Source organism: Fundulus heteroclitus, chromosome 3 (genome assembly GCF_011125445.2).
Source record: "Fundulus heteroclitus isolate FHET01 chromosome 3, MU-UCD_Fhet_4.1, whole genome shotgun sequence".
In the NCBI taxonomy this organism is placed as follows: Eukaryota; Metazoa; Chordata; class Actinopteri; order Cyprinodontiformes; family Fundulidae; genus Fundulus; species Fundulus heteroclitus.
Genome location: NC_046363.1, coordinates 6,059,264 through 6,085,111, shown reverse-complemented (window position 1 = coordinate 6,085,111; position 25,848 = coordinate 6,059,264). Strand labels below are relative to the sequence as shown.

The following is a 25,848-nucleotide window of genomic DNA, read 5'->3' as shown; positions in this document are numbered from 1 at the left end:
AGAGAGAGAGAGAGAGAGAGAGAGATGCCTCCACGCATCGCAAAAACGCAAAGGCTGCTATATTTAGTTTATAAGGCGCGTGAATTACAATAAATAAATAAATAAAATTCACAATCTGGATATGTTGCCTGGCCAAACATTCTGTTATTTGCAATTAACACCCAAGGTCATGCAGGACCCAGATTTAAAACAAATTCCAAACTGGCATTTGGGTAAGTTCCCTAAATCACGTTTAACATAAACATTTAAACAAACGTGTAGCCCACGTCACCTCGGTGTTTTTTAGTCAAGCCTCCCATCTACGAGTCCGCCAATGGGAACCTGAATGCACCGCCTACTCAGAGTCTTCTGACCAATCAGCAAAGCAGCTCACATTTCCTTATTTGTCTTACCTCTCCAGGTGCTGCATCGCACATTTCTAACCCCCGCAACTTTTACTGCTAAATAAAACAACTGCCCAGATACACAACAGTGTCTTTTTAATGAATTTAGCCTGTTGTTGTTTTCTTTTTTTTTTTTTACCTGACAGTAGGGTGGACATTGGATCATATTGTAGTTAGTAAGATTACTTCTGTTGGCTGTTTTCATCGAGTCTACTTGGAGCCAGCCCCAGGGGCCTATGCTGCCGTAGCTTGAAGTGGCCCAAACAACCTGACCTAATTTGAACGGACGGTTCTTGCCCCAGTCCAAGAAACCAGCAGAGTCCTGAGTGCAACATGGACCTGGACAGGTAAGACAAAGTCATTAATTTTACTCTTTGTTCTATGCACGCATGCTGGTTTACTGTTACCTGTTAACAAAACCCCTTTAACTTTTAGATGAGTTAAAAACAACAACAACCTGAAACTCAGTTGTGGCCCCATTTTACAAACCTGTCTAACCCTGTTGGTTAAATGCAGCATAACAATGACTAAATTATAGATTTTCAAATTTGATTGTAAAGTGGTGTTTGCGGAATCGTCAAATGATTCACAGTAAAACTCGTTTGTGAACTGATGTGTATATTGCTATAGTTTTTGATAAATAACTATATTGTATATATCCCAAATTAAGATGCTTGCTGGTTATCTTTGTGGTATGGTCTCAGAGAAAAAGGAGGATTTCCAGTCTGTTTGTGTTTAGCCAGTTTTGACACGGCCATGTGAAGAGAATGTTGTAGTGCAGGGCACCCAATCAGACAGAAGCGCGGTGAGAAAGAGCCTGAGGCGTGCCTGTTGGCTGCCAGACTGTTGCCTTGTGTTGACAGATTGGTTTTGCTCTGACACCTAACGCTTTTCCGTCTCTTCCCGTATTCCCATTGACTCAACAGTAAACGACTGGTGGTGGTGGTGCCGAACGAAGTGTCGCTGGCGTCCCGCAGAGTGTTCAGCAGTGAGGATGAGGCCTGGAAGAGCTACCTGGAGAATCCACTGACTGCTGCCACCAAGGCCATGATGAGCATCAACGGAGACGAGGACGGCGTGGCGGCTCTGGGGCTGCTGTACGATTACTACAAGGTCTGGAAGGATGCTTTCTGAAGTGAAATAGTGGTTTTATCATTTACTGGACTCCACAAGGGACATTAAGGGAGGGGGAAAAAAGTATCTTTGCACAATCCCAAGTTCCTCATGACAGACAACGCAAACGTTATGCAAGATCTAGTTGCACCACAAATTTTTGGCAGACCCCAAGTTACTTTGGTGAGAGCGTCCACCCCCACTACTGGGACCCTAGAATCACTCCTAATATAAGTTTGGGTAGTTCTCCAATTTCTTTGTTTGTTTTAGCGATCCTCAGTATTTGACATTTGAGCAGCTTACCAGCTGTCCTAATACATGAAATGAGCACAAGAATACAAACAGGAACGTTATTCATCATTTATTTAATGTGCATCAGCTTGCTGCTGTTTTACACATGCGCAGCAATTCTAAGAGTCTGGCATAGAGGAAAGTTGTATGTCCACATGTGAGTCACACACTGGTGGAGAGTTATATGTGTCTGCGTCTTTCAGACTTTTTGCATCATTTTCTACTTGTTGAACTCTAATTATAAAAATCCCTGATTAAAGTAATCATAAGCGCTATCCATGTGTAGAATAATGGACAACAGTTACAGATTAGGATCCGAGCAATTGTTTTTTTTACATTTGTGTGCGTTTCATCTCGTTTGACAGTTGCTTTTTTTTTTTTCAAATGATAGAAACTGCTGAAACAAACCATAACAGGTCCACAAACTATGGCTGATGGAGATTACATTTCACGTTTTTGGTGAACTTTGTCTGCAGCTGGACGCACATGCAAAATGACATTACATAGAAAGAAATCTACACCATCCTGTTAAAACGCCAGTTTTTTTTTTAACATGCCCTACATGTTTGACAGAAATAATTTATTCAGATACTTTTGTCCCCTTTTAATTTGAACTGTGAGTGTCACCTGAAAAACAATCTGAAATCTTTTAGGAGAAAAATAAAATGCTGAAATATTATAGACGTGTAAGTGTGCACACCCGTAAGCTCTTACTTTTTCAACTTTTAGATTATTAATGTTATTTTTACAGCCCTTGGTCTTTTTGGGTAGGCGTAAAGCCGTGGTAGCACGCTGATCAAACTCCTGTCCAATTTCTTCAGGCGTCAGATCAGATATGGCCCGTGGGCACCAGAGCTCTCAGTCCCAGTGGAGAAATGCCAAAGTGAGGACGGGTTGGTGGTGCTGGGGTAGCGTGCGCGGCCCATGTACACAGGCCTCAGTCCTCAATGCCTGCGCTCTTTTGCCGCATGTCTTCCCCCTCTCTCCTGTCAGCCTACTTTCAATAAAAAAGGGCCACTAGTGTTACAAAAAATTCCCCCCAAAAAATAATGTACAACAAGATAAATGACAAAGCTGCAAAGCATGAAGCTACCAAAACCTACCACCACCGTAATGTGTACACTTGTTTTGCGCGAAACATTCCTTTGCAACTGTGACCAAAAACATCACCCTCACTTTTCGTCACACCACAAAACCTTTTCCCACGAGCTGCTTGGAGACCCCAAGATATGAACTGAGCTAGATTTAGCATTTCTAGGATGCATTTCTTTAAAACAAAATGCTTCCATCTTCCCAACCTATCCCATAGCCCAGAGATATGAAGAATACAGGACATTGTTGCAACATGCTGCACTACACAGTCAGTACTTGACAAAGATTCCTGCATCTTATTTAATATAGGTTTCTTGTCAGCCTACATGAGCAGCTGTTTTCTCATCAATCTTGGGCCGATCTCCAGTTTTTTGTAACGTCGTTGTTAGGCATATTTCCTCCACGTGATGAAGATTGTCTTCATTGTGCTATATTTTGCGCACTTCTCCTGACTAAATTAGTCTAAGACTGTAAAATCCCCATTATTTGAAGAGAAAATGTCAGTAAAAGCCAACTACAACAGCCAAACATTATTTGGGCGACATCGGAGGTATTCCAAATATAGACGGGTGCACTCCCATTTAACTCGAGTTTAAACGTGGTGAGTAATTCTAAAAACAACCACATCCCCAGTTACCGGTATATTTTTAGCCCCCAAAAGGTTTCATTCAGTTTTTCAGTTGGATTGTAAAGGTTTAAGGTCACATTAGAAGTGGAAAAGTTTCCAAATTATTAATCTCGGCCTCATTTTAAAAAAAAAAATCACTAAAACCATTTTAATGAGAGTGTGAGAATTTGGATATCCGCCTTACGTCATTGGTCTTTCCCTCAGTGTCCATGTGGGGCCCCAGTAATGATTTCAGGTTTGAGTTCATGTTCTTTTGGTTGGTTTGTATCCCACTAGGTTCCTAGAGAGAGAAAACGCTCGTCCAGTGGTGTGGCATCATCAGACCCCTCTGCTGCGGTGCCAAACCCCTATGGGGGCCAGGACGCGCTGGATCATCGGTGTCATGTCCCGAGGTCCATGCCGGTGAACCTCTCGGTGAACAGCTCCACCACAGAACATCCTGGCTCCAAGCGCGGCGCTGCGAGCGTCGCCTCAGACAGCAGAGGAGGAGACGGTGCAGGAAGGGGCGGTGCGCCTCTGGCTCTGGTGAAAACAGAAGGCCCGGCGTCCATGCCGGCCCTATGTTCTGGTGGCTCCCACCTAGAAGAACCCAGAGAGCAGTTAAGGATGCTTTATGAGCAGAACTGCTATGATTTATCTCTTTCTGGTTACCGGAAAGATGAACAGGGCAGCACTCCTGACAGCACGTATGAGGACGCCGTGGACGAAGTCAGATCTGACGTATGTGGTGGATCCTTTTAATGCAGAAATTTGCAATTTATGCTTTTTTTTTTCTTCAGCTCTACTTGGTGTTTAGGTTATTCCTGTACATGCTATTTCAAAACATGTCTTTTTTTGTTACAGATTTACCATAGGAGTCCTCCTTCCCGAGTCGATGCATCCCTCCATAAACTACCAGTGTAAGACTGACTATTCTGTTCACAGACAATCTTCTGGTGCAAACGGGTTCAGTTAGAAATTCTGTCAATAACCTTTGCAATTTGCTCACCAACAAATTAGTTTAAGTATGCGGGACAACCTTCCAAGGTTGTCTTTGCTCCACATCAATGAGACCTTTAACATCCTAAACAGGCCGGACTTTGTAAGTTTGCAAACAGTGAATACTGTAGAGGCTGTAGCAGCAGGGGAAGTGCTGGCTCTGTGGAACTGGAAGGTAGCATCAGGGGGGCCCAAGTCTAGTCCTGGAGAGCTGCCACCCTGCAGCATTTAGGTTCATCACGTCTCCTGCCCCCCTGAACCAAATGAAATGTGTTGTTACCAGGCCTCTGTGGGGCTGAATGAATGAATGCTGAGGAGGGAGTCCAGCCATTCGATTCAGGTGTGTTGGAGTGGAGCAGGGATGCATCTAAAAGTTGCAGGACTGTAGCTCTTGATGGCTGGAATGTGTCACCCCCGACCCACATTATGATAAATGTTTTGTTTTGTATCCTCTCACTGTTTTGTTTTTTTTGTTTTACGTTACTTTTAGGGATCAAAAATCAGGCTTTTGATCCAAGACTTGTTCAAGTTGTTTCAGAAGTGTCTGTTTAAAGAAAAGTTCGAAAAAGTTAATTTACTGGTGTATCTCAAATATTGGTCAAATAACAGAGGCTTAAAGAGAATCATGGCATGTTTCCTTACTGGATCTGCAAAGACACATTTCTATTGGCGCTGAGTGTTTAGGGTCTTTGTCCTGCTGGATGACGGATATCTATCCCAGTCTCAAGTCTTTTGGAGCGTCTAGCAGGTTTTCTTCCAGGGTTGTCCTGTATTTAACTCCAATAATCTTCCCCTCAGTTCTGACTAGCTTCCTTGTCCCTGCTCTAGAAGAGCAGCATCCCTACAGCATGATGCTGCCACCACCGTGTGCCACTGTGGGGATGCTGTGTTCAGGGTTGAGTCATGCTAGTAGGACCTCCTTAGCGCTTTGCTTGCCATCTAACATGAGCACCGTCTGCCACATATTTGCTGTGTTCTCTGCAAAACTTGTGGCAAACTACAAATAGGACTTCTTCTTGTTGTCTTTCTGCAATGGCTTTCTGTTGCCACTCTTCCATAAAGGCCAGATTTGTGGAGTGGACGACTAATGGCTCTCTGTAGACAGATTCTCCCATCTGAGCTGTGATTCTCTGCAGCTCCTCCAGAGTTACCATCAGAGTCACCTTGCTGCTTCTCTGATTAGGTCTCACTCGTCAGTTTAAGTGGACAGTCATGTCTTGGTGGATCTGCAGTTGTGCAATGCTCTTCATTTTCTGATTATACATAAGCAGAGCTCTCTAAGATGTTCAAAGCTTGGGATATCATTTTATGATCCAGTCCAGCTTTAAACTCCTCCACAGCTGTATCACTGACCCTTCATGTCGCCGTTGTTTTCATTAGCGTTCTCTAATAAAACTTTGAGGCCTTCACAGAACCACTGGGTTTATATTTTAGGGTATTAAAGCAGAGATGATAGAAAACAAATCTACAGCAGATTAAATTATGTTGTATGAAAACCCTTTTTTTTAATTATTTTTGCTTCACAATTGTGCACAAGCATGTTGTTGGCCTTTGGCATAAAATTGCAAGAAGATGCATGAACATTTGTGGGTGTGACGCCACAGAAAAGGTTAAGGAAATGACTATTTGTCTTGCAGTGACAGCTTCAAGTACAGCCTGGAGGCCAACATGTCGCTGCGGCCGCGGCAAGGAGAAGGACCTATGGCTTACCTGAACCGGGGCCAGTTCTATGCTTTGACGTTGTCTGAAAATGGCTACAGGTCACCCCACTGTCAGCCCAGGGCCAAAGCTTGGGGGAGGTCTGACGGGAAGCCACCCAGTAGTGAGCAGCGGGCTTCTGAACTGCAGCGGGACACTGTTGTACAGGTGAAGGGAGTGTGGGGTTTGGTCACATAAACTCTAGAAGTTTGAAACGCTGCGACCTAATAACCCTGCATACTTGTGTTTCGTCTGTAGAGTGTCATAATGGTGGTGTTTGGGGAAGACAAGTCCAGGGATGATCAGCTAAAGAATTGGAAATATTGGCACTCCAGGCAACACACCGCAAAACAAAGGGTTTTGGACATTGGTAAGAGCATGTTTTTACTTTCTTTTCTAAAGTTACCCAAATGATCAGTGGGTCCCCACAGTTTAGCACTTTCTATTACTCTCACAAACGGATAAATTCACTTCCACTTTACAAGATTAGCAAGGCAGAGGATGAGTGAGAAAGGCGGCAAACCTGAAAGAGAATCCCTTCACCTGTTCGGCAGTAAAACCGGATTAGATTTAAATAACAGTCAATGCTGGATTCCCACAGGACTCCTGTGAACAGACAGCCAGTGGGGCTACATTTGCATAGACGTTATGGAGAAATAAGTGTAAACCTGGATTGCGGCCATATCCTGAATGATCATTAAGAGACAGGCCTCAACCTGTGGCCTAAAACTCAAAGGAATGAACCAGCTCTGTCATACACCACTGGTTTTGTGTGTGGCAAGCTCATGCCATTAATACTACTGGCATGGACTTGCTCTAGAGTGGGTAAGAGAATGAAAATTAAGACGTGACCGAGGTGTATTGGGGTTGTTTTGCCAAGCTGGAGGTGGGATTATGACGTGAAAATGTCTGCTTGATTTACTCAGAGATACTGCCTGTAAGATAAAAGGACAAGAGGAGCCAGAAAAAAGCTGTTGAACTGATAAACTCTACAGATTGGTTAGACAGACGGCTCTGGGGGAGAGGGGGACACACAAGCTTTGTTTTTTCTTTTTTCTTCCACTTAACTTTTCATCAATATCTCAGAATACAACCTTGTATAAGATGCCAGCTTCTGTCTCTCTCCATCTTTCTCCTATTTATCCACCTTTCTGTCTCTCCTTATGTTTCTGTCTCTGTCGTTTATCTTTAATCATGGTTATGTTTTGAAGGCTACCTGCCTGTCTTCTTCCCTACTTCTTGATTGAATGAAAATCTCTTTGAAATTAGAGTTTAGGATAATTTTGAGCGTAACATTATTCAGTTTTACTTTTATTACATTTGGTATGTGTTCCTGATCCCTTCATGGGGTCTATCTAGCAACAAGAATAAAGCAGCCATCTGTTTTCAGTGAAGGACTCAGGAAGTTGGACTTTTCTAACAGAAAGACGATGTGCGACAATCAAAGCAAATGGTATTTTTATAGGACATCTGAAAATGACTTTAGAGCCATTTACTTGTTGAGAAAGTGCTAAATTGAGATTTAATGTTTTGAATCAAGTTTGAACAGACCGTATTTGTTTTAGGCAAATCCGCTCCCGATGATTTAAGCGTTGCTTTAATGACCACCGTATGCTCCCCCCAACGGATGCTTTGTACTTCCGACTCTGTGGGAGCTTTTAGAGCATGGTAGGGGGAAACACTGATGCGCTTACCTTGTAACACATGGAATTATGATAAAAGAAAACAGGATTGGGGAAATCCTAAAATTAGAAGAGAAATGAGATACATCTATTAGAGTCCTAGGTTTATGCATCTCATTGAAGACAAATAGATGGCGTCTTAGCTTTTTTGCCATATCAGAAACATCACAGAAGTGCGTCAACTTTAACCACTGAGTAAACACATCAATCAACCTGTTAATCATTTATTTAATCAGCTGATTGGCGTTTGGAGCACCTGTAGATGGCAGACTGAAAGTATTATCTGAAGCCGGATATTGTTGTGTTGAGCGAGACATCGAGTTGTTCCATCAAAGGTTTAAAACGCAATCTTGGGTAAAATACAGCAAAAAGAGATCTATGCCAATATACCACCACCACCACCACCATATTTCATTAAAGGAATGAAGAACTAGTGTTTTCTTGCTTATTGTTATAGAACTGTATATTTAACCGAAGTTGGATTTTAATCCCATTCATCCAGAAAACCTGTAGCACAAACCTATTCTCTGCTTTGTCCAGTTAAATATTATCCATTATATTATATTAGTAAGTTCCCATACTTTTATTTAACAAACTTGCTGGTTTTTAGGTACTTTAGGTCCAAAATGCTATATTGTTTGTTAGATATGGTGATCGTTGATGTACTAGTATGAAAATTTGGGCTTTAACTGATATTTACCAATATTGTTTATATAATAGACGTCCCTCTACACTTTTAATGCTGTTAAAAGAACAGTCACACCACTGACACTGCTTCCCTGCTTCAAACACCAAATGGCTAACCGCATCCCTTCCCAAAACAGCGACACAAACCACAACACGATGGAACATAAACATGGGTCGTTAAAGTCAGCCCAGTTTTACTTATCAGACTGATACGATATGATAAACACTGACCATCATTGGCATCAGCCGATGTTAATGCTGATTTAGAGTACATCCATAGTAGAATCTGCCATACGTGACATTTTCTGACCCAACATACAAAAATTTGTTTTTAATTTGGAACAATTGTTTAGTGGTCGGTGATTATTTTTTTTTTTATTCCTGTATTAAGTATTACCTTCATTGTCAGAATGCATTGAAATGTTAAAAATAATGGCAGATTAACGTCTACCCCCCCGACACCCATCTGAAACGCTTCCCTTGTGTTTTCTATCTGTCCGTTCAGCTGACTACAAGGAGAGCTTCAGCACCATTGGGAACGTGGAGGAAATAGCCTACAACGCTGTGTCTTTTACCTGGGACATGAGCGAAGAAGCCAAGGTACGCAAACGAGCATCAAGCAGCAGATGCATACAGGAATTTCTTGACTCTTATTGTTATAGCTGTGTTGGGAACGTTGCTTTGTGAAGCCAAAGGTTTTTGTCTTGAGAACTGTGTGTGAACGAAGCTCATTACCAGTGGGCGGGCGATCAGCTGCAGTCCTGTCCATCCTTTCTACAACTCCTCACCTTCCATGCTCGGAGGAGAGAAATCCTGCTCTGTGTCCCATCTGGCACGCTTGTTCTTGTTCTTGGTCAGTTTGATAAACTCAACCGACATGTAAACACGCTGCACCCACTAAGCGAGCCCATCCGCAGGGTGCTTCGGGCCCTGCAGCTCACATTCAGTCCATAAAACCTCTTTAAACAGCTGCAGAAAAACACAGACAGGTAATTGCAGCTTTGCAGGTTTGACTGTAAATATTTACTGTTTGCCACACGCCTTCGCTGCACTGCATTTGTTTTCACCAGGCTTACGCTGCAGTGTTCCCCTGGCGTGCTGACGCTACCCTTATTTACTACGGTTTTAGCCAACGTAATTTAGAGATGAAACAAATGGTTGTCCCCAAGACGGGATCATTTTATCATCAGTATTATTTTATTCATTTTATAGCTGATTTAAACAAGAAACGCATCTAAAGTGATTGTGAAGGACTTGTCAGAACACATAAATGCACATTCTCTCTGGCCCCTCAGTTTATAGGAGCCTTTTGAGTTTTATTTCTTAATGTATTTTTTCTGGAGCCTTTAATCTGCGTAGGATGTCTTTTTGTGTGCATTTCTACTGTGGGCTCTGAAACCTGAGCCCTTTATGTAGATTATGTTTCCTGATGCTGAGCGGCCCCTTGTCCAGCTGGAGAGGTGCTGTGGTCTGGGGGAGAAAGCTCTCCGGTCAGCAAACCCACTAGGTCGAAAATGTGATTAAAATCAGCAAAATCAGTCTAAAACAGCATTAATCTGAGATAGTTTCACAGCAATTTTGGCTTAATGGGCCCAATTTTCACACAATTTGGCCAAATTGTGTGAAAATGGGCCGGCAGAGTAGATTTTCAACTAGTTCAAGCTTCACTCTGAGGAGGAGGGGAAGAAAGGAGAGCCCTGGTCAGGATTACGGTCTGCTTTCTAGAGAAATGAGTAATGACAGGTTCATACAGCCTGTTCAGGGTTTCATATGCTACATCAAAACATAGATAAGTAAAAAAAATGTCTTCATGATTCAACTTGTATAAACTTTGATAAACCTGATAAAGCACATTCATATAAACAGGCCTCAGTGAAAAGGGGAAAACTGTAACATAACCCAGAAATGAGCTGGCCAGCAACTGTCCTGTTACCCTGAGAGCGCTGCAGTGAGGAAACTGTAACTGTACTCAGGCCAAGTGTTGTGCAAGTGTCGAAGGTAGATTTATGTTTGTTTAGATCTTTTAACTCTTTAGAGTTAAGAGGCTCTTACAGCTATGGACAGTCTTGCCTATGTCTCTTGTGACTGACACCTAAACCTCTTAAAGGGACAGATTATCTGCTGCTCATTGGTCAGTCCAGAAGCTACTGTCCCTTTTTTTCTTCTCTTTTTTTATCCATCCATCCATCCTTCCATTTTCTGACCCACTTAATCCCTCATGGGGTCTCGGGGGTTGCTGGTCCCTATCTCCAGTGTTCACCGGGCGAGAGGCGGGGTACACCCTGGACAGGTCGCCAGTCTGTCACAGAGCAACACGGAGACAAACAGGACAAACAACCATTCACACACACACTCACACCAAAGGAGAATTTTAGAGATGCCAATTAACCTAACAGTCATGTTTTTTGGACTGTGGGAGGAAGCCAGAGTGCCCGGAGACAACCCACGCATGCACAGTGAGAACATGCAAACTCCATACAGAAAGACCCTGGGTTGGACTTGAACCCAGAACCTTCTTGCTGCAAGGCACCAGCGCTACCCACTGTGACACTGTGCAGCCTTTTTTAAATTATTTTTCATTTTATGTATTTGTAAAATGGACAACGCATTGCCATGTATTTTTTGGTTAATCTAAAAATGCATTTCACATGTGTCCAAATCGGAAGTAACGACCAACATTTTACGGAGCGTCAAGTCCAATCATGTCACTTTTTCATATGTCCTAGTTTTCCGTAATATGTATGTATTGTGATGAAGGTTGGTGTTCTGTGACATCCCAGTCTTGTTTCATTTCTTCCCCCCAGGTTGTGATAACCTGAACATTTTGGGCTGAAGGTTTAACGCTATATATACTGGGTCTAAATATTCTCAAACAGTCAGAATAGATAACAGAACAGGTTGGCTTGGCCTGCCGATGGGAGCACTTCAAGTGTTCAGTTGCATGAGTGAATCTTTGCCAGTGCAGACAGAGAGGCTGCATAGTGTAGCATGAGATAAAGTAGCATTAGTTTGTGGTCATTGCTGTGACTAAGTAGCACAGGACATTCCACAGCAGTGGGCCCTATCTGGCGGTTTGAAGTGCAGTGTTTATGCCATTTCATACATATTTTTTTCACGTCCAGCAAATCCATAGCGTCCTGGCTTAGCTGTGGACTAACTTATACAAGTTGCTGCTGGAACGTTATCTAGCTAGAGGGATGTCTCTGTATGCAACTGAAACCTATGACAGGTATGCAATAGTGTGACAATAGTATTAGTTACCAGCTTGTATGTGAAATAGGATTTTCTTTTTCCTGTCATTGCCTTCTTCTCGTATTGCTTTTTTTTAAACTAGTACATCCAATTTAGGTCCAATGGGTGAACTTTGACACCAAAATACAAAAGCTTCCTGGCGTGAGTAAAATCTACACCACTTTTAGGTGATTTAAGAATGTATTTTAATAAAAGATAAAAAAAAAAATCCTTTTGTATTGAATCAAAAAATCTACTGTAAAAGTAGAGTAAGTTGAAATAAATGTAAATCGTTAGGTGTAACTTGACTCCATCCAAACCATGTATTTTACCGACATTTCTACTAATTCAACAGGTCTCTCAGTTTAAAATACATTTATTTCAGTAAATAATAATATCAGTCAATTTCCACATCCTAGGACTCTTGTTTCTAGTCCTGTGTGCATATTTTTTTCCCACCATTCCCCTCAAGACTTAGCTGTTGTTGAAAATGCTTTAGGTAACACATTTGTCCTCGTGTTTTTCCACGATCCATATGCCGACCATCAGCGCTGCCACGCCCAGCTTTAGGCAGAGATGTCAGTGTAAATCTGTCAGTGCTGCAGTCTCCACTCATTTCCTCGCACCTTTGCACGTTAACTTCATCTTCACATTTCTGTTTGCGAGCGTAACACCATTCTGATGCAGATGCTGGGTTCATTATTTGCCGCACATCATTTTGTTTTTACGTGCCACAGTTTGTTGCCAGGCAACAAGCTGCGCCATCCTCATCGTGAGCCAAATCTTCCAGCGGCACGTTTTCGATCCGTGTTTGTTTGTGGCCGCTGGAGCGGATGGCACTGAGCAGCCACTTCACGGCGTCCTCATGAACTTTTCCGCTTTTCAGGAAGGCATTTGAGCGCCCTGTCACGCTGTAAGCAAAAACACAACAAGCCTCCCACTCATACACACACGTCCACCAATGCTAGCGGCAATGCATGTGGCGCTTGCTGGTGGAGAAACTGTAAATGGCTCGAGTCTGTGGAGGTGGGAATTTGTGGAGCTGTGTAGGAGGCCTATTTGCGCTTTAGGCTTTCACAGCAATCAGCCCTCACCTCTGCAGGTTCAGGCACGATGCTGTTGATGCAGCGCAGTGGGAAAGTTATCGCTGAGCCGCGGTGAGAATTCTCTACCGTTATCCGTCTCTGCCGACCTGTTGCTCAAGCTGTCGGTCCCGTTTAACTGGAAAATCCTACAGGTGTTTGTGCTGGTTTATGTGATTTGGCATCAGTCATGAGAATATGTTCCACTATAGCTAAATTTGACAGATAACCACATTTAGGAGGGTTTACACTGAACTTGAAGAGGCCGTTCTGTGATTTGGGTGTGGTTCGGGTTTTAGAAGTTGAACCAACACGTCCGTTTTATTTGAAGTCTTTAAAATTCATCCACCCCCCCCCCCCCCCCCCCCCCCACCCCACACAAAAAAAAAAAAACATTTATGAGAAATGGGAGATTGCTGAGTGTTGTAAGTGAACTGTTCCTGTTGACTCTATGCCACTGTGACCTTTTACCATCATTAAGAGAGTCAACTGATTCGGTCGGTTATCTAACAAACTGTGCTTTTGCCAGTAGTCATCATGAAAATAAATCTAATTATTCAATAGCTTGCAGAACCTAATAAGAATCGAACGTTATTGCCAAATTTGTGACACAAACAAGGAGTTTGACTTTGGTTCTACTTTGTTCTCAATTAAGACATTTTAGGTATAAATATATACAAAAGGAAGAACTAAATTTTCTATACATTTTTATGGAAATGTGTCCTGGATGGAATATAAGATCAGCTGATCTCTGCAGACCTAATTGTTCGTCGTCTGTTTGATTTTAACAGTAGTTACTTTCTTTAGTCATTATAACAATGTTGCAGAGGGATTTCAGATATTTGGTTCTTCACAGCTGTTTTAAAATTCAGTTACAATTGAATCAGTTTGAGATCTTGACTTTGACTAGACCTTTATAAGACCTTGATTCTTTTGGTTTCTAGCCTTTTGTTGTAGATTACCTAGTGTGGTGAGGATCATTATCCTCTTGATGAGCCAATTTTGTGTTAGACTACCGGTTAGACCGATATCCTCTCATTAGACCAGAGAATACTGGGGCATGCAGAGTTAACGGGTCGGCCCTTAAACCGTATATTTTTCCTACTGGTCAACCCTGTCAGTGCGTAAAACTATTAATGAGTGTCTCCTTAGACTTTCCGGTACCACTTTACAATAAGGCTGCCTTTATAGATGCTTCTAAATGGTTTGTAGACATATAACATTTTAATCTGTAAACACTTTCTAAATCATTAAGTGTTTGTTATGCATTAATAAGAGGCGTGAAAGAGACAAAACGGTCTGTTTTCTTGCCAAATAATGGGCTAAATCTATATTTGGCTAAAACGTTCCAAATTCTATATATTTCATCCAGAGTTGCTATACTAAATATTTCAGTCTAAAGTACAACCTTGTAAGCTCAATAAGCATTTGTAAACATAATTCTGCACCATGTTATATTATACTTTACCACTACATTATAAACATCTACAACTATCAAAGGGAAGCTTATTGTAAAAGGTATGTCATGACACCCTTTATTAATGAGTATTAAACATTTATCAATGCCTGGAGGGAGTCTTACTGTAAAGCGTACACCATGACACAAAGTAGAATATTACATAGTACAGAATTATGTCTACAAATGGTTATTGAGCTTACAAGGTTGTACTTTAGACTGAAATATTTAGTATAGCACCTTTAAATGGCAAATGGCTTGTACTTGTATAGCGCTTTAACTAGTCTTGACACCCTCCAAAGCCCTTCACACTACAGTCAGTCATTCACCCATTCACACACACATTCACACCGTGACGGTGGTGAGCTATGTTGGTAGCTACAGCTGCCCTGGGGCAGACTGACAGGCGAGGCTGCCATGCACCGGCGCCACCGGGCCCTCTGACCACCGTCAGCAGGCAATGCAGGTGAAGTGTCTTGCCCAAGGACACAACGATGGAGACTTTCAAAGCGGGGGATCAAACCGGCAACCCACCAATTACAGGACGAACTCCCTAACGTCTGCGCCACCATTGCCCCAAACTTTAGATGAAATATAAAGAATTTGAAAAGTTTCAGACAAATATAGATTTGCCTCACTATTCGGTAAGAAACCGGTCAGTTTTATCTCTTTTCTGTCTCTTTCGAACTCTTATTAATGCATAATAAACAGTTCTTAATGATTTATAAAGTGTTTATAGCTTTATTAATAACATATCTACAAACCATTTATAAGCCTTATAAAGGGCGCCTTATTGTAAAGTGGTAGCGACTTCCTTTGGTAGAAGAAGAGCACGTTGGTCCTATGGGGCTCAACACTGGGGCATTTTACTTTTTAACCTACTGAGCGAATTTTAATCACATAATTTGAATCACAAATGTATGGCCGATTACAAAGACTCAATATGTCACACATTGATTTTATATGCTAGACAGACCGTGTTGTACATGTGTAACCAGACAGCAATGGGCATGCGCCAACCGCCTGCCTCAGTCAGTGTGTGCAGCACAGCGCCATCGGCGCTGTGGCCAGCTCCCCACTGCCTCACCTCGCCCTCCTCCCATGTATTTGAACAGGTAATAGGTTGTGTAATTAATGTGATAGTTAACAAATCCATTTTGGATAAATGCACAACATGTACTGATGTATTGCAGAACAAGATAGAAGAATGTATTCTTCAGATAATTTTTCTTCAACAGATCATGGGACAGCTTCATTGAATTCATGACACTGAAGAATCCTTGCTACATTTATATAGGTTAGGTTTCCCATCAAATCGGCTCCTCTGTGGTTTTGGTGACCTCAGCAATACTGATATTGCTTCATGGATGATTACGGAGCTTGTGTTTTTTTTTTTTGCAGTTTTTCCGAGCATTGCACAGGTTAATGTACTGGGATGGGCACACCTTGGAAGATTGTCAGCTTCCTCAAATGTTTCTCCAGTGTTTAGTCACTGTTGTTTTGGAAAATAGCCGTTTAACAATATCTAGCTTCGTCATGGGTAGCAACAACCCCCGGCTTCTCTGAGGTAGTTGCTGAAGTCTTTATTAGTTAGGTAGTGTTAACGGCATCTGTATGCTCCAGCCTAGATTATCAAATGCATGGATCACAACTATAAAAGAGTTTTAGCAGTTCTTTAACAGTACCTGGCTGCCTGCTTGTTTAAACAGAAACAGAGTTAGTCTGTTTTCCCATGACTGCTCTAACAGTTTTTGAAACCTGATTTTCCCTTGTCTCTACTTGGCAGAATAACTTCATTATGACGGAGTAGACCGTGCCTACAGAAGTAGAACAGATGAGCGCTTTTCTTTGGGAGGAAGAAAGAAACTCCTCTCACATCCCACTCATCCTGCTGGCTTTACAGCATGTCCTGACAAGAAGCAGGACTGTAGATTTCCCACTTTCCTTTTTTTTTTACCTGCATACCAACTATAAACAGAAGGTTGTTTACAGAGAAAGCTTGAGGTGTCATGCCAAAAGGTTTAACATTTACCTTTAACTATTAACCCGGTGCTATGGTGATTAAAAGAAATCAGACTAAGTCTTTAATGGCAAATTTAGGCAGGGTTTAAGGTCAACATGTAAGGAATTGCAAGTGTGAGTCAGATGTGTTAAGGTTGGTCAGATGAGGTATTCCTGGAAGCGATGAGTCTTCAGAACATTCTTGAAGGTAGGGAGGGACCCTGGTTCTAAAGGTATATGGTAGTTCATTTAGCTGTGGTGAAATCACCAAGGAAAGTGTTCCAGAGGACAATTATAGTAGGTGAAGTGAGACATGATCAAGAAGTGCTGAGCATATCGGTTCAGGTAGGGCTTCTTTTCCATCACTAAGCCAGAGACTCATCATTGACGGTTGACGTAGTTGAGAATTATTTCTCAGTCATCCTACCATGTTAAATAAATCTTCCCAAATGAGCACCAGAGGGCATGACTGGTAGGCTCACGATCGAAGAGCTTGTTACAGGCAGTTTCCCACGCATCGGTCAGAAAGGTTGGAGAATATCAGCAGATGACGTCTCGCAGGCGATTTAGCTGCAATTATTGAAGTTTAATGAAAGCCACATTTTGGTCCCATGGACAACGACACGCATCGTGCCAGCCTGGAAAAGCCTGGACGCAGAAGAGCTCTGCATGGTCACCCAATTGTGTCCAATTCCAACAGGTTCCCCAGGGTGCCTGATATCAAGCCTAATTATTTTTTTTTCAATGATTAAACTTTTTCTTAAGAAAAATATCAACGTTTCCTTATTTATACTGCAATTTTACTTCTGTCTTATTCAGTGGTGGCTGGTGGTGATAATTGTAGGGTGGGCTAACAGATAATTATTTATACGTAATAAAATGCTGCAGATTCCAACAACAGAAGCATGCAACTTGAAATAAATAAAATCTGCTAGAAGTGAACATGTCCTTTTTCAGCTCAAAGACAACTGCTAAAAAGCCACTAAAACATACCAAAAACCAAGCTTAGCTCAGCTGGCCAACCTAATTCGCCTGTATTAGGGATTTCAACGCTAAATGTTTTAGATCGACAATTCCTTGTTGAGTCCAAGCTGTGTTTCCTCCAAACGGCAAACACGGAAAGAGATTTCTTAGCGATACTTGCCATTAGCCACTGCTTTCGCTGAAACCATGTCACAGTAAAACTCTGGCTTTGCTGCTTTTCCTTTTGCTGGATTTGAATATCGTTTGGTGCCCCCCACCCCTAACCTCTTGACTTCAGTTTTTCCTCAGAAAACATTAAGGAAAATGTGTGGGAAGATAAATTATCCACCTCGATTATGTTAATCTTGCTCGCCATCGTACCTACTCGGTCTACATCAAACCACACCCACATAGACTCAGGCTCGAAGCACGTTATTATATGTCCGCCTTCGTTGGCTAAATTGTGGCCTTGGGCTGACCCTGGGCTCAACAAGATGAGCTGCAAAGTGAGGGGGCGTGGCAAGACGCCTGTCAATCATTCTGAACCAAGAAACACATTACATGAGCGGGCTGTGAAAAATGAGCCCTATGGAAAGAGCCTGGGATTTTCCCAAGTCTGGTTGGCACCGGTTTTGTTGTAAAATTGACAAAATGTGATGGCCTATATTTTTTATTTCTGTTTGTTAGGCGTTTTTATTGTAAATACAAGGGAGGGCTTAGCCCTACTAGCTCACTTATACCAGCCGTCCTGGTCTTATTCCTTATTTTTGAGATAATTTCTAAATTAAGTGTTTCAGTAAATTGTAAAATCCTTTACAATTTTACCAGATATTCCAGATATGTGTTGTGTAAATAACTGGTTGTAAATTGTAAAATCCTTTACAATTTGCTACCAGTTATTTACACAACAGGTATCTGGTCGGCTACTAACTAACAGGGATTAAATAATATGCGGGTCACTTAAAAGCTTCAGTCAGGGAAAAAAAAAAAAAAGCTTCAGTCCACCTGATCTTTAACTTTAGTCCAATGCTGTGCACTGATGAGGAGGGTGATTAGGGGACTCCCACCATGTGAAGTCCTTAGGTGTGCACTTCATGAATATTACTGTAAGGAAGTTGGCCTTAAAGAGAGGTTATTGTTCAAAATAAAAGCATATCAAACTTATTTCCAACCATTGTATTATGTGCTTTTCCTTAGTGCAAGTGATTCTTTCTAGCACTCTCACTAGAAAGAGTGAGAGTGCTATAACTGCGGCTTCACATGTATCTATTTATCCTTTTTAATAAATGCAACCAACTTTAAAATGACAGTTGTGGATGTACTGGGTTATCTTAGAAGAATCAAAGTGGGGATTGTGATAATGATTTAAATGTTCATAGGAACCACAGTTGTTGACAATAATCAGCTATTTCCATCATAAACTTTAGGAAATGTGAAGATCATCTTTGCAGATGATCTAGTTTGAATAAACACACAGTTCTGATTTGGGCAACATTGGAGCCATATCATGATCATCACAGTATCTGTGTGCACAACATTAACTTCCTATACTGCTGTTTGGAATCCAGTATTTTTTATATACCAACAGTCTTTAACTAATTTGGTGCCTGCCTATGAAATTTTAAGCCTGGTGCGTGAAATCTCACTGCAGTAAACAGGGTTAACATGCTTAAGGTCACAAGTGAGAAAAAGAGGAATGAGGAAATGGGAAATTTTCACAAGTCTTGTCTGGTGCTTGAAGCTGACCTCCATTCACGCTCTATTGTGGCCTGTAATATGTTTATTTATTCCAGTATATCCCTGTATTTAACTCCATCTATGTTCCCTTCAGTAACAGCACCCCTGCCCCTCATGAAGAAAAACATCCCCACACTGTACAGTGGAAGTGTTGTTAGGCTGTGGAAGTGTGCAAAGGATCTTTAATCAAACTCACCTTTCTGTCTAAGGTTCTGTCTTGGACTTATCCAAAGGTTCCCCAAGTGGGGGCACACACCCAATTACACTAAGCCCCCCCCCCCCCCCCCCCTGTTTAATTGCTGGGGATGGGCGGAGGGGGTTATGGTAGAAATAGACTGGAAAAATTACCAATTTTGTGAGGTTATATATATAAATAAAAAATAAAAAAAAATCTATCTATCTATCTATCTATCTATCTATCTATCTATCTATCTATCTATCTATCTATCTATCTATCTATCTATCTATCTATCTATCTATCTATCTATCTATCTATCTATCTATCTATCTATCTATCTATCTATCTATCTATCTATCTATCTATCTATCTATCTATCTATCTATCTATCTATCTATCTATCTATCTATCTATCTATCTATCTATCTATCTATCTATCTCAATATTGAATTCAAATACACAGTAAAATAGACTGTTAGACTTAAAACAATTACACTTTAAAAGTTTTGTTATTTAAAGAAGATTGCTTATTTTATTGCTATATGTTTTACTGCAGTTCACTTTTTTCTTTGTTCAACTGTCAAAAAGATTGGCTGTAGGGGGGCACGAGAACTTTCTTTTAAATCACAGAAAGGCCCAAGAAAATTTTGGAAACCACTCTTCTTATCTAAAAACGGTATCTTGCATGGCTTTTGACAAACTGGGCTACTTTCTTTAAACTGTGACTTTCTTCTTGCCACTATTGAATAAAAACCAGATTTGCAGAGTGAACGACTTAAAGATGTGTTGTCAATGGATTCTCCCACCTGAGCCTGTGTATTTAAAAATGGATGCTTAATGTGTTACTGAACTTTTAGGAGCAAAAAAGGCTCTTCATTGGTTCTCTATCGGCAATAGAATGAATGTCTAGGTGTTGGTTAAGGTCCGACTTGTTTTTTATGGCTTTCTCCAGGTGTTCATCTCTGTGAACTGTCTGAGCACAGACTTCTCCTCTCAGAAGGGAGTGAAGGGCATGCCTCTGATAATCCAGATCGACACCTACAGCTACAACAGCTGCAGCAGCAGGCCTATCCACAGGGCCTTTGCTCAAATCAAGGTCTTCTGTGACAAGGTGAGGGAGGGTCAAAGGCAGCACGAGCTGTCTGCTCAGCATGATTAATTGGATCTGGCTGGATCCATTTTTAATTGCTGTTTTACTTTTTTTTCTCCCCTTATGTATGCGTTCTACAGGGTGCAGAGAGGAAACTGCGTGATGAGGAGAAGAAGCAGCTAAGGAGGAGGACAAAAGGTGGTTCATGTAGTTTTGGTCTTTCAAATCATTCAGATGTCTAATTTAACTGTGTTTACTGGAAAAAAAATATGTATAATGAAATTAATGTAATGTTTTATGAAAGTTGACGTTTAAAAGAGGAAAAAAAACTTTTGCTTTAGGAATTTGCTGAGCTCGCGCTCTTCTTCTTAATTAGGAAAAAACAGCAACCCGGGGCCGAGCTCCCCCATCAGGAAGGCTGAGAGCACCCTGTTCAAAAGCATGTTGGACCTGGACTCCCAGCCGGTCCTCTTCATCCCTGATGTCCACTTTGGGAACCTGCAGAGAGCAGGGCAGGTGAGGAATCACTCAGGTTCCAACACCTCCACTCTGATTGTCACGGCCTTCATCTGGACATGTATTTCATACTTCATTTTTGCTCTTTGTGCAGGTGTTTGCTGTCACCACAGATGAGGTTGTCATGGACAGGTGAGCATTACACTGGTTCCATTTGAAATCCTGTCTGCTGCGGCTCGGTGCGTCAGGAAGGCTCGTAACGCATATGTTGTCCTGCAACACGGAATTACAGGAGAGATTTGGGAGATAAAAACATTTGTTTGAGAGAAATGCGTGATTTCAAAGTATTAACATTCCAGACTATGTTCATGTATCTGTGTTCATCAGAGCGCTTCCTATGAAGAAGCTGTCATGTCAGGAAGAGATCTGCCCTCCTCAGCCCAAGAAGTCCAAGGGAGAGTCTGAAAAGAAAGGTGATTTTTGTAACCCCATTCAGGTTCTTGCTTTTGTCTCCTGATATTAATTATTAATTCCAGTTTTTGCTTTGTTCTTTTGCTGCTAGTTCTGCTGTATGTGAGGAAGGAGTGCGATGAGGTATTCGACGCCCTAATGCTGCGTGCCCCAACCCTCAAAGCACTGATGGAGGCAGTAAGTATTGTTAAAGGGTTGTTGGATTAAGTAGTTATGCAGATTTGTGATTAAATTCCTTTAAATGGGCGGAATCTGAAATACTTCTGACATTTGTTTTTACTTTGCCTCCCCAGATCTCTGAGAAATACAAAGTGCCTGTTGAGAAGATGACCAAAGTTTATCAGAAAAGCAAAAAAGGGTGAGAAATATTTTGTAGAAATCAAAACATCACAAGGCTGACGTATGAATAACTGTAAAGCTTTGGATTTTCTCAGCTTTTGCTTTTTTAACCATATGTATGCAGAGTAATACAATGAGCATTTAATGAGCATTGTTTTTACGAAGGTTGATTTTCCATCTCCTAAATAATTATTAAAATGTCAAGGAAAAATCTATTTGCTGTTATTGTAGGAACGAATAATTACAGCAATAATATAATAATGGAGTGGTGGCCTAGTGGTTAGAACAGGGTGCTTGTGTCCTGTGGAGGCTGCAAGATTTCTGGTTCGAATCCCACAGCCTCTCATTCTTGGTGCCTGAGGGAGACCCTTAACCCCCAAATGCTCCCTGAGGGGTGGATTAAATGCCGCAGACATATTTTACTGGAATGTACAAAGTTACATTATTATTATTATTATTATTATTATTATTATTATTATTATTATTATAGATGCAAATCAGTGATTGCAAGTAGTTTTGTTACTTTAGTTTTAAGATAAAAAGGGTAATTAGAACTATATTGAAATGTTTTACCAGCATAAAATTGAACAATTGGTGTAGGTTGAAAAGGTTTGATGCTAAGTTTGATGAAATATCCACAGACTAATATTTTTGTTATAACTTGTAAAGGATATTAAATTAAATGACATGCTTGGCAAGAAAACATATGTATTTCTGTTTACAAAATAAAGTGAAAAACCGATTGGTGGCTATTAAGCACCACAGCAGTCTTGTTTCATGTGAGAAACCTTTTAAAGTGCTAGAAACACTAGTTTGTCATCTGCATATGGTGACAATCAAAACTCTGCAGTTTTAATTTGTTAAAAAGAAACCATACTTGAATAAATGGCAAACTGAAACTAAAGGTTACTTATTTGATTTTTAGTCTGTCCATGCAATTTCATTAGCAAAATGAAACCTATTATTTATTTTTTTACCATTGCATTAAATCTTCTGACAATAAATGGAACCACTAATTGCTGGAATGTTAATACAGCTCCTGCATGCTGTGCTGAAAAGCTTGTCTCTGAGGTGTAATTATAGGACCAGTCTACCTTCCAATATGGGGAAGTGGTTGACCTGTTAAACTGCTGCCCATCTAGCTATACTAACACCTAACTCTTCAAGGTGCAAACCCCTAAATCTACAAGATGTGTTAATTGTTGTGCTGATGTACAAGTTTAACTAAAGTTAGCCACACAAGCCGACAACGTCAGTATTTCACATGTTCAAACACTCTAGCAATATAAATTTTACACATTCAAATACTCTAGCAACATGTTCATCAGTACAGATGTGTGTGACTAATTTCATAGTGTACATTAACTATCACTACCATTCATATGGCAACAAAATTGGAGTTTGAGTTTTACATTGGTTAGGGACCTTTTTAAATCAGAATTTGAGTTTCAGGAGATGTTTAGATTTTATTTGTCTGATTTAGGATTTGGATATTCTGACTTCAGAGTGTACTTGAATGACTCCAGATTATACATGACTATGCATGATAGCATGCTGCGTTTAGCTAATTTGCCCTAAAATGAGGAGAAGATGGGGGCTGATGTGAACTTTTTTGGTGTTGTGTTATATATCTAAATATATATTTAGGTATATTTAAATTTATTCTAACCTAACATGTGAAGGATTTTGATAAAAGTAATTCTGGCTCCCTAGTCTTTTAATGTGAATATTTCTCTCAGTACAAAATCACTGGACTATCCAACAAAGTCACAAATTTTAAATAGCATTCCTTCTTCTTATCTACCACAGGGTCCTGGTGAACATGGATGACAACATCATCCAGCACTACTCCAATGAGGACACCTTCATCCTCGCTTTGGAGTGCTCAGCCGACTCTTTTCGGGTTACCCTGTCAGAAATCTGAGAGGGTTAAAAAAAACAAAAAAGAAAGAAAGAAATCTCACAGTTCTGTGGTCTATTTGGGATTCCTTGCATGATCTGGAGAGAAGAGATCACTGCTGAGCAGTCAATCCCTGGTTAGAAATGCAAAAACATAGGCAACTGTAAAGAACTAAACCAAACAGCATTACATAAATGTCCCACAGCAGTCTTAAGTAAGCTTTGCTGCACATACACCTCCTGGGCTGCAACTTGTTTTTTTTAGGCAGCCTTATTTAGAGGCAATTTTATACCAAGGGCTAAAATTTATGAAAGGCAAGGATTTTTACATTAGTAAAATTAGCTAATGTTTCCTGGCTAGTTATCTTATAGCAGTTCCTTTTTGGTGATGTTTTTTAATGAGCTAAAATGAGGCTTATTTCGGCAACATTCAACAATAAGTGACAAAATGGTTTGCTTTAGTTCCACAGGATGAAAATATATACTTGTGAGATCTGTTGTTAGCATCTTGTCAGCTTCCTGACTCTGCCAAAAGATGTGGAAGCTGATATAATGTGTGATGTAGCATAGGATTAGTCATGTTTAAGGCAGATTTTTCTGTTTACAGCTGTTTTTATGTGAGTCTTAAAAGTAGTTTATATGTTTTGCTTTTTTATTCTGAATTCATTCAGATTGTCAAACTGTATTTTTTTTGCACGTCAAAGGTTTGAGTAGTGTGAAATAACTGTCAGGTGTTGTAAATACATGCTGTTGTCTTAGGATCATAAAAATGATATGGTACCAATAAAGATTGGTGTTGTTTTGGGTTTTTCAAACACTTTTTCACATTATTTATGAGATTTGCTCCAAACTCAAGAGGTTTATACAATCTTCTGAGGATGAGACTTTGACTTTCATTTACTTTTTACTATTCTTAAAATGTTAGAGTGGCACGTTCTGCGTCATTCTGTCTCTTGCACCATGATGTACAGTCTTATACATGAGTCAATAAATATAGTTTTATACGCAGATGTGTTTGTCTCCTTTTGGTGCAACAAGATCTGAATGTTGAGGCTCAAGTGACTTCAAATGTTTTGAAACTAAGCTTACTAGTTACTAGTTCTAGCACAGGCAAAGTGAACCTCCTGTTCGAGCTGCTCCAAACTTGTGAGATCTGTTGTTAGCATCTTGTCAGCTTCCTGACTCTTGAGTTTTTCTTTTATAAATCTATAATTCAGGCTTATGTTTTAGTTTTTTTCAGATTGGTGGTGGACATTATGGAGCTAATTGTTTTGTTGACAACTTTGCTTTTATTAAATTTTTATGTCCGACATTTGTGTTCAGAGGCAGTGTGTGGGCCACATTTCCTTTGTGTTCACCAGAGATCAGTTGTTGGCTCTCGGTAGCTCCCCGCCAGACGCGGGCAGCATCAGAAATCGCAACTAGAGGAGAAGGAACAGGCCCGTTATCCCGGCCATCATCATGGGGAAATGTAAATCCAGGACTTACTGTTTGCCAACACCAAGGGCAGTTCATCACGACCTGCTTCATGTTCAGCCTGTGTATACACCCCTTGTACACAGAGAACTAGCAGTGACTTGCTTAAGAGATGGTCTGAGGGGACTGAAGAAGCGTTTGGTCTGGGTTTGGGGTCCTCCTTTTCACTCAATGGCTGGCAGGAGTCCTGCTTGGGTTTCTTCTCTTCTTTGAGAAAAGCCCAGTTGGGATAAGCTCTAGAGCCTGTCTTGTGCGTGATTTCTCCTTCCTTGTTCCTGAGTTTGCATGGGACGTCATCTGCTGTGTCATATAGAGTCCTGATGACCCATAACTTGTGTTGCAGTGGGTGATGGGAGTCAAACCACAAGAGCTGGTCTGTGTGGATGGGTTTGCGGTACAAGTCTGCAACTGACCCCCATCCAAGACTGAGACGTCAAAGTCCAGAAAAGCCAACCTGATGTGATCAGTGAAATGTTGGACTTCCTGAGATTTAACTTTAACCCAGGTTTAATCAAAATACCTGAATCAATGCCTTGGTGGTGTCCCTGAAAAGGATGCTAAAGCTCTTTTTTTCTGCCTCCTCCATGTACCGGTACAGATTTGCAACAATAGGACAAACTGGCGATCCCATAGCACACCCTTGTTTCTGCCTATAGTATTATGTGAAATAGGTTGACTGCAGATACAGTTGCTATGTGGAAACAGTGGCTGCTAAGGGCGGTGTCCGATTTTAATCTTGCACAGACCACCTCATTAACAGAAACCCATGTAAAGAGTGATGTGACATCAAAAGACACAATATTTTTATCCGTCTCCACATATGGAACACCATGGACTTTGTGGACAGGGTGAGAGATATCATCTTGGAGACAGATGAAACTATGGTCTCTTTTGATTTCTTAGGTTGTAAATTTGCC

At 40.9% G+C, this 25,848-nt stretch overlaps 1 protein-coding gene across 1 annotated transcript; it reads left to right on the top strand.

Annotated features, from left to right (window-relative positions):
* The first annotated feature begins 382 nt into the window (after positions 1-382).
* On the top strand, positions 383-24,463 carry LOC105933138 (grainyhead-like protein 2 homolog). Its single transcript, XM_012872538.3, has 15 exons — positions 383-730; positions 1,310-1,496; positions 3,784-4,227; positions 4,351-4,406; positions 6,123-6,351; positions 6,442-6,553; positions 9,058-9,152; positions 20,153-20,311; positions 20,431-20,488; positions 20,667-20,806; positions 20,901-20,938; positions 21,134-21,219; positions 21,309-21,394; positions 21,511-21,575; positions 23,366-24,463. Exons 1-15 carry the CDS (start codon positions 717-719, stop codon positions 23,478-23,480), a joined length of 1,884 nt encoding a protein of 627 aa, XP_012727992.2. The 5' UTR covers positions 383-716; the 3' UTR covers positions 23,481-24,463.
* The last annotated feature ends 1,385 nt before the right edge of the window (positions 24,464-25,848 follow it).

Coding starts and splice junctions, on each gene's coding strand:
- LOC105933138 (XM_012872538.3), top strand. Junction 21,220..21,308: donor GGGAGAGTCTGAAAAGAAAG/GTGATTTTTGTA, acceptor TTTTGCTGCTAG/TTCTGCTGTATGTGAGGAAG. Junction 21,576..23,365: donor TATCAGAAAAGCAAAAAAGG/GTGAGAAATATT, acceptor TATCTACCACAG/GGTCCTGGTGAACATGGATG.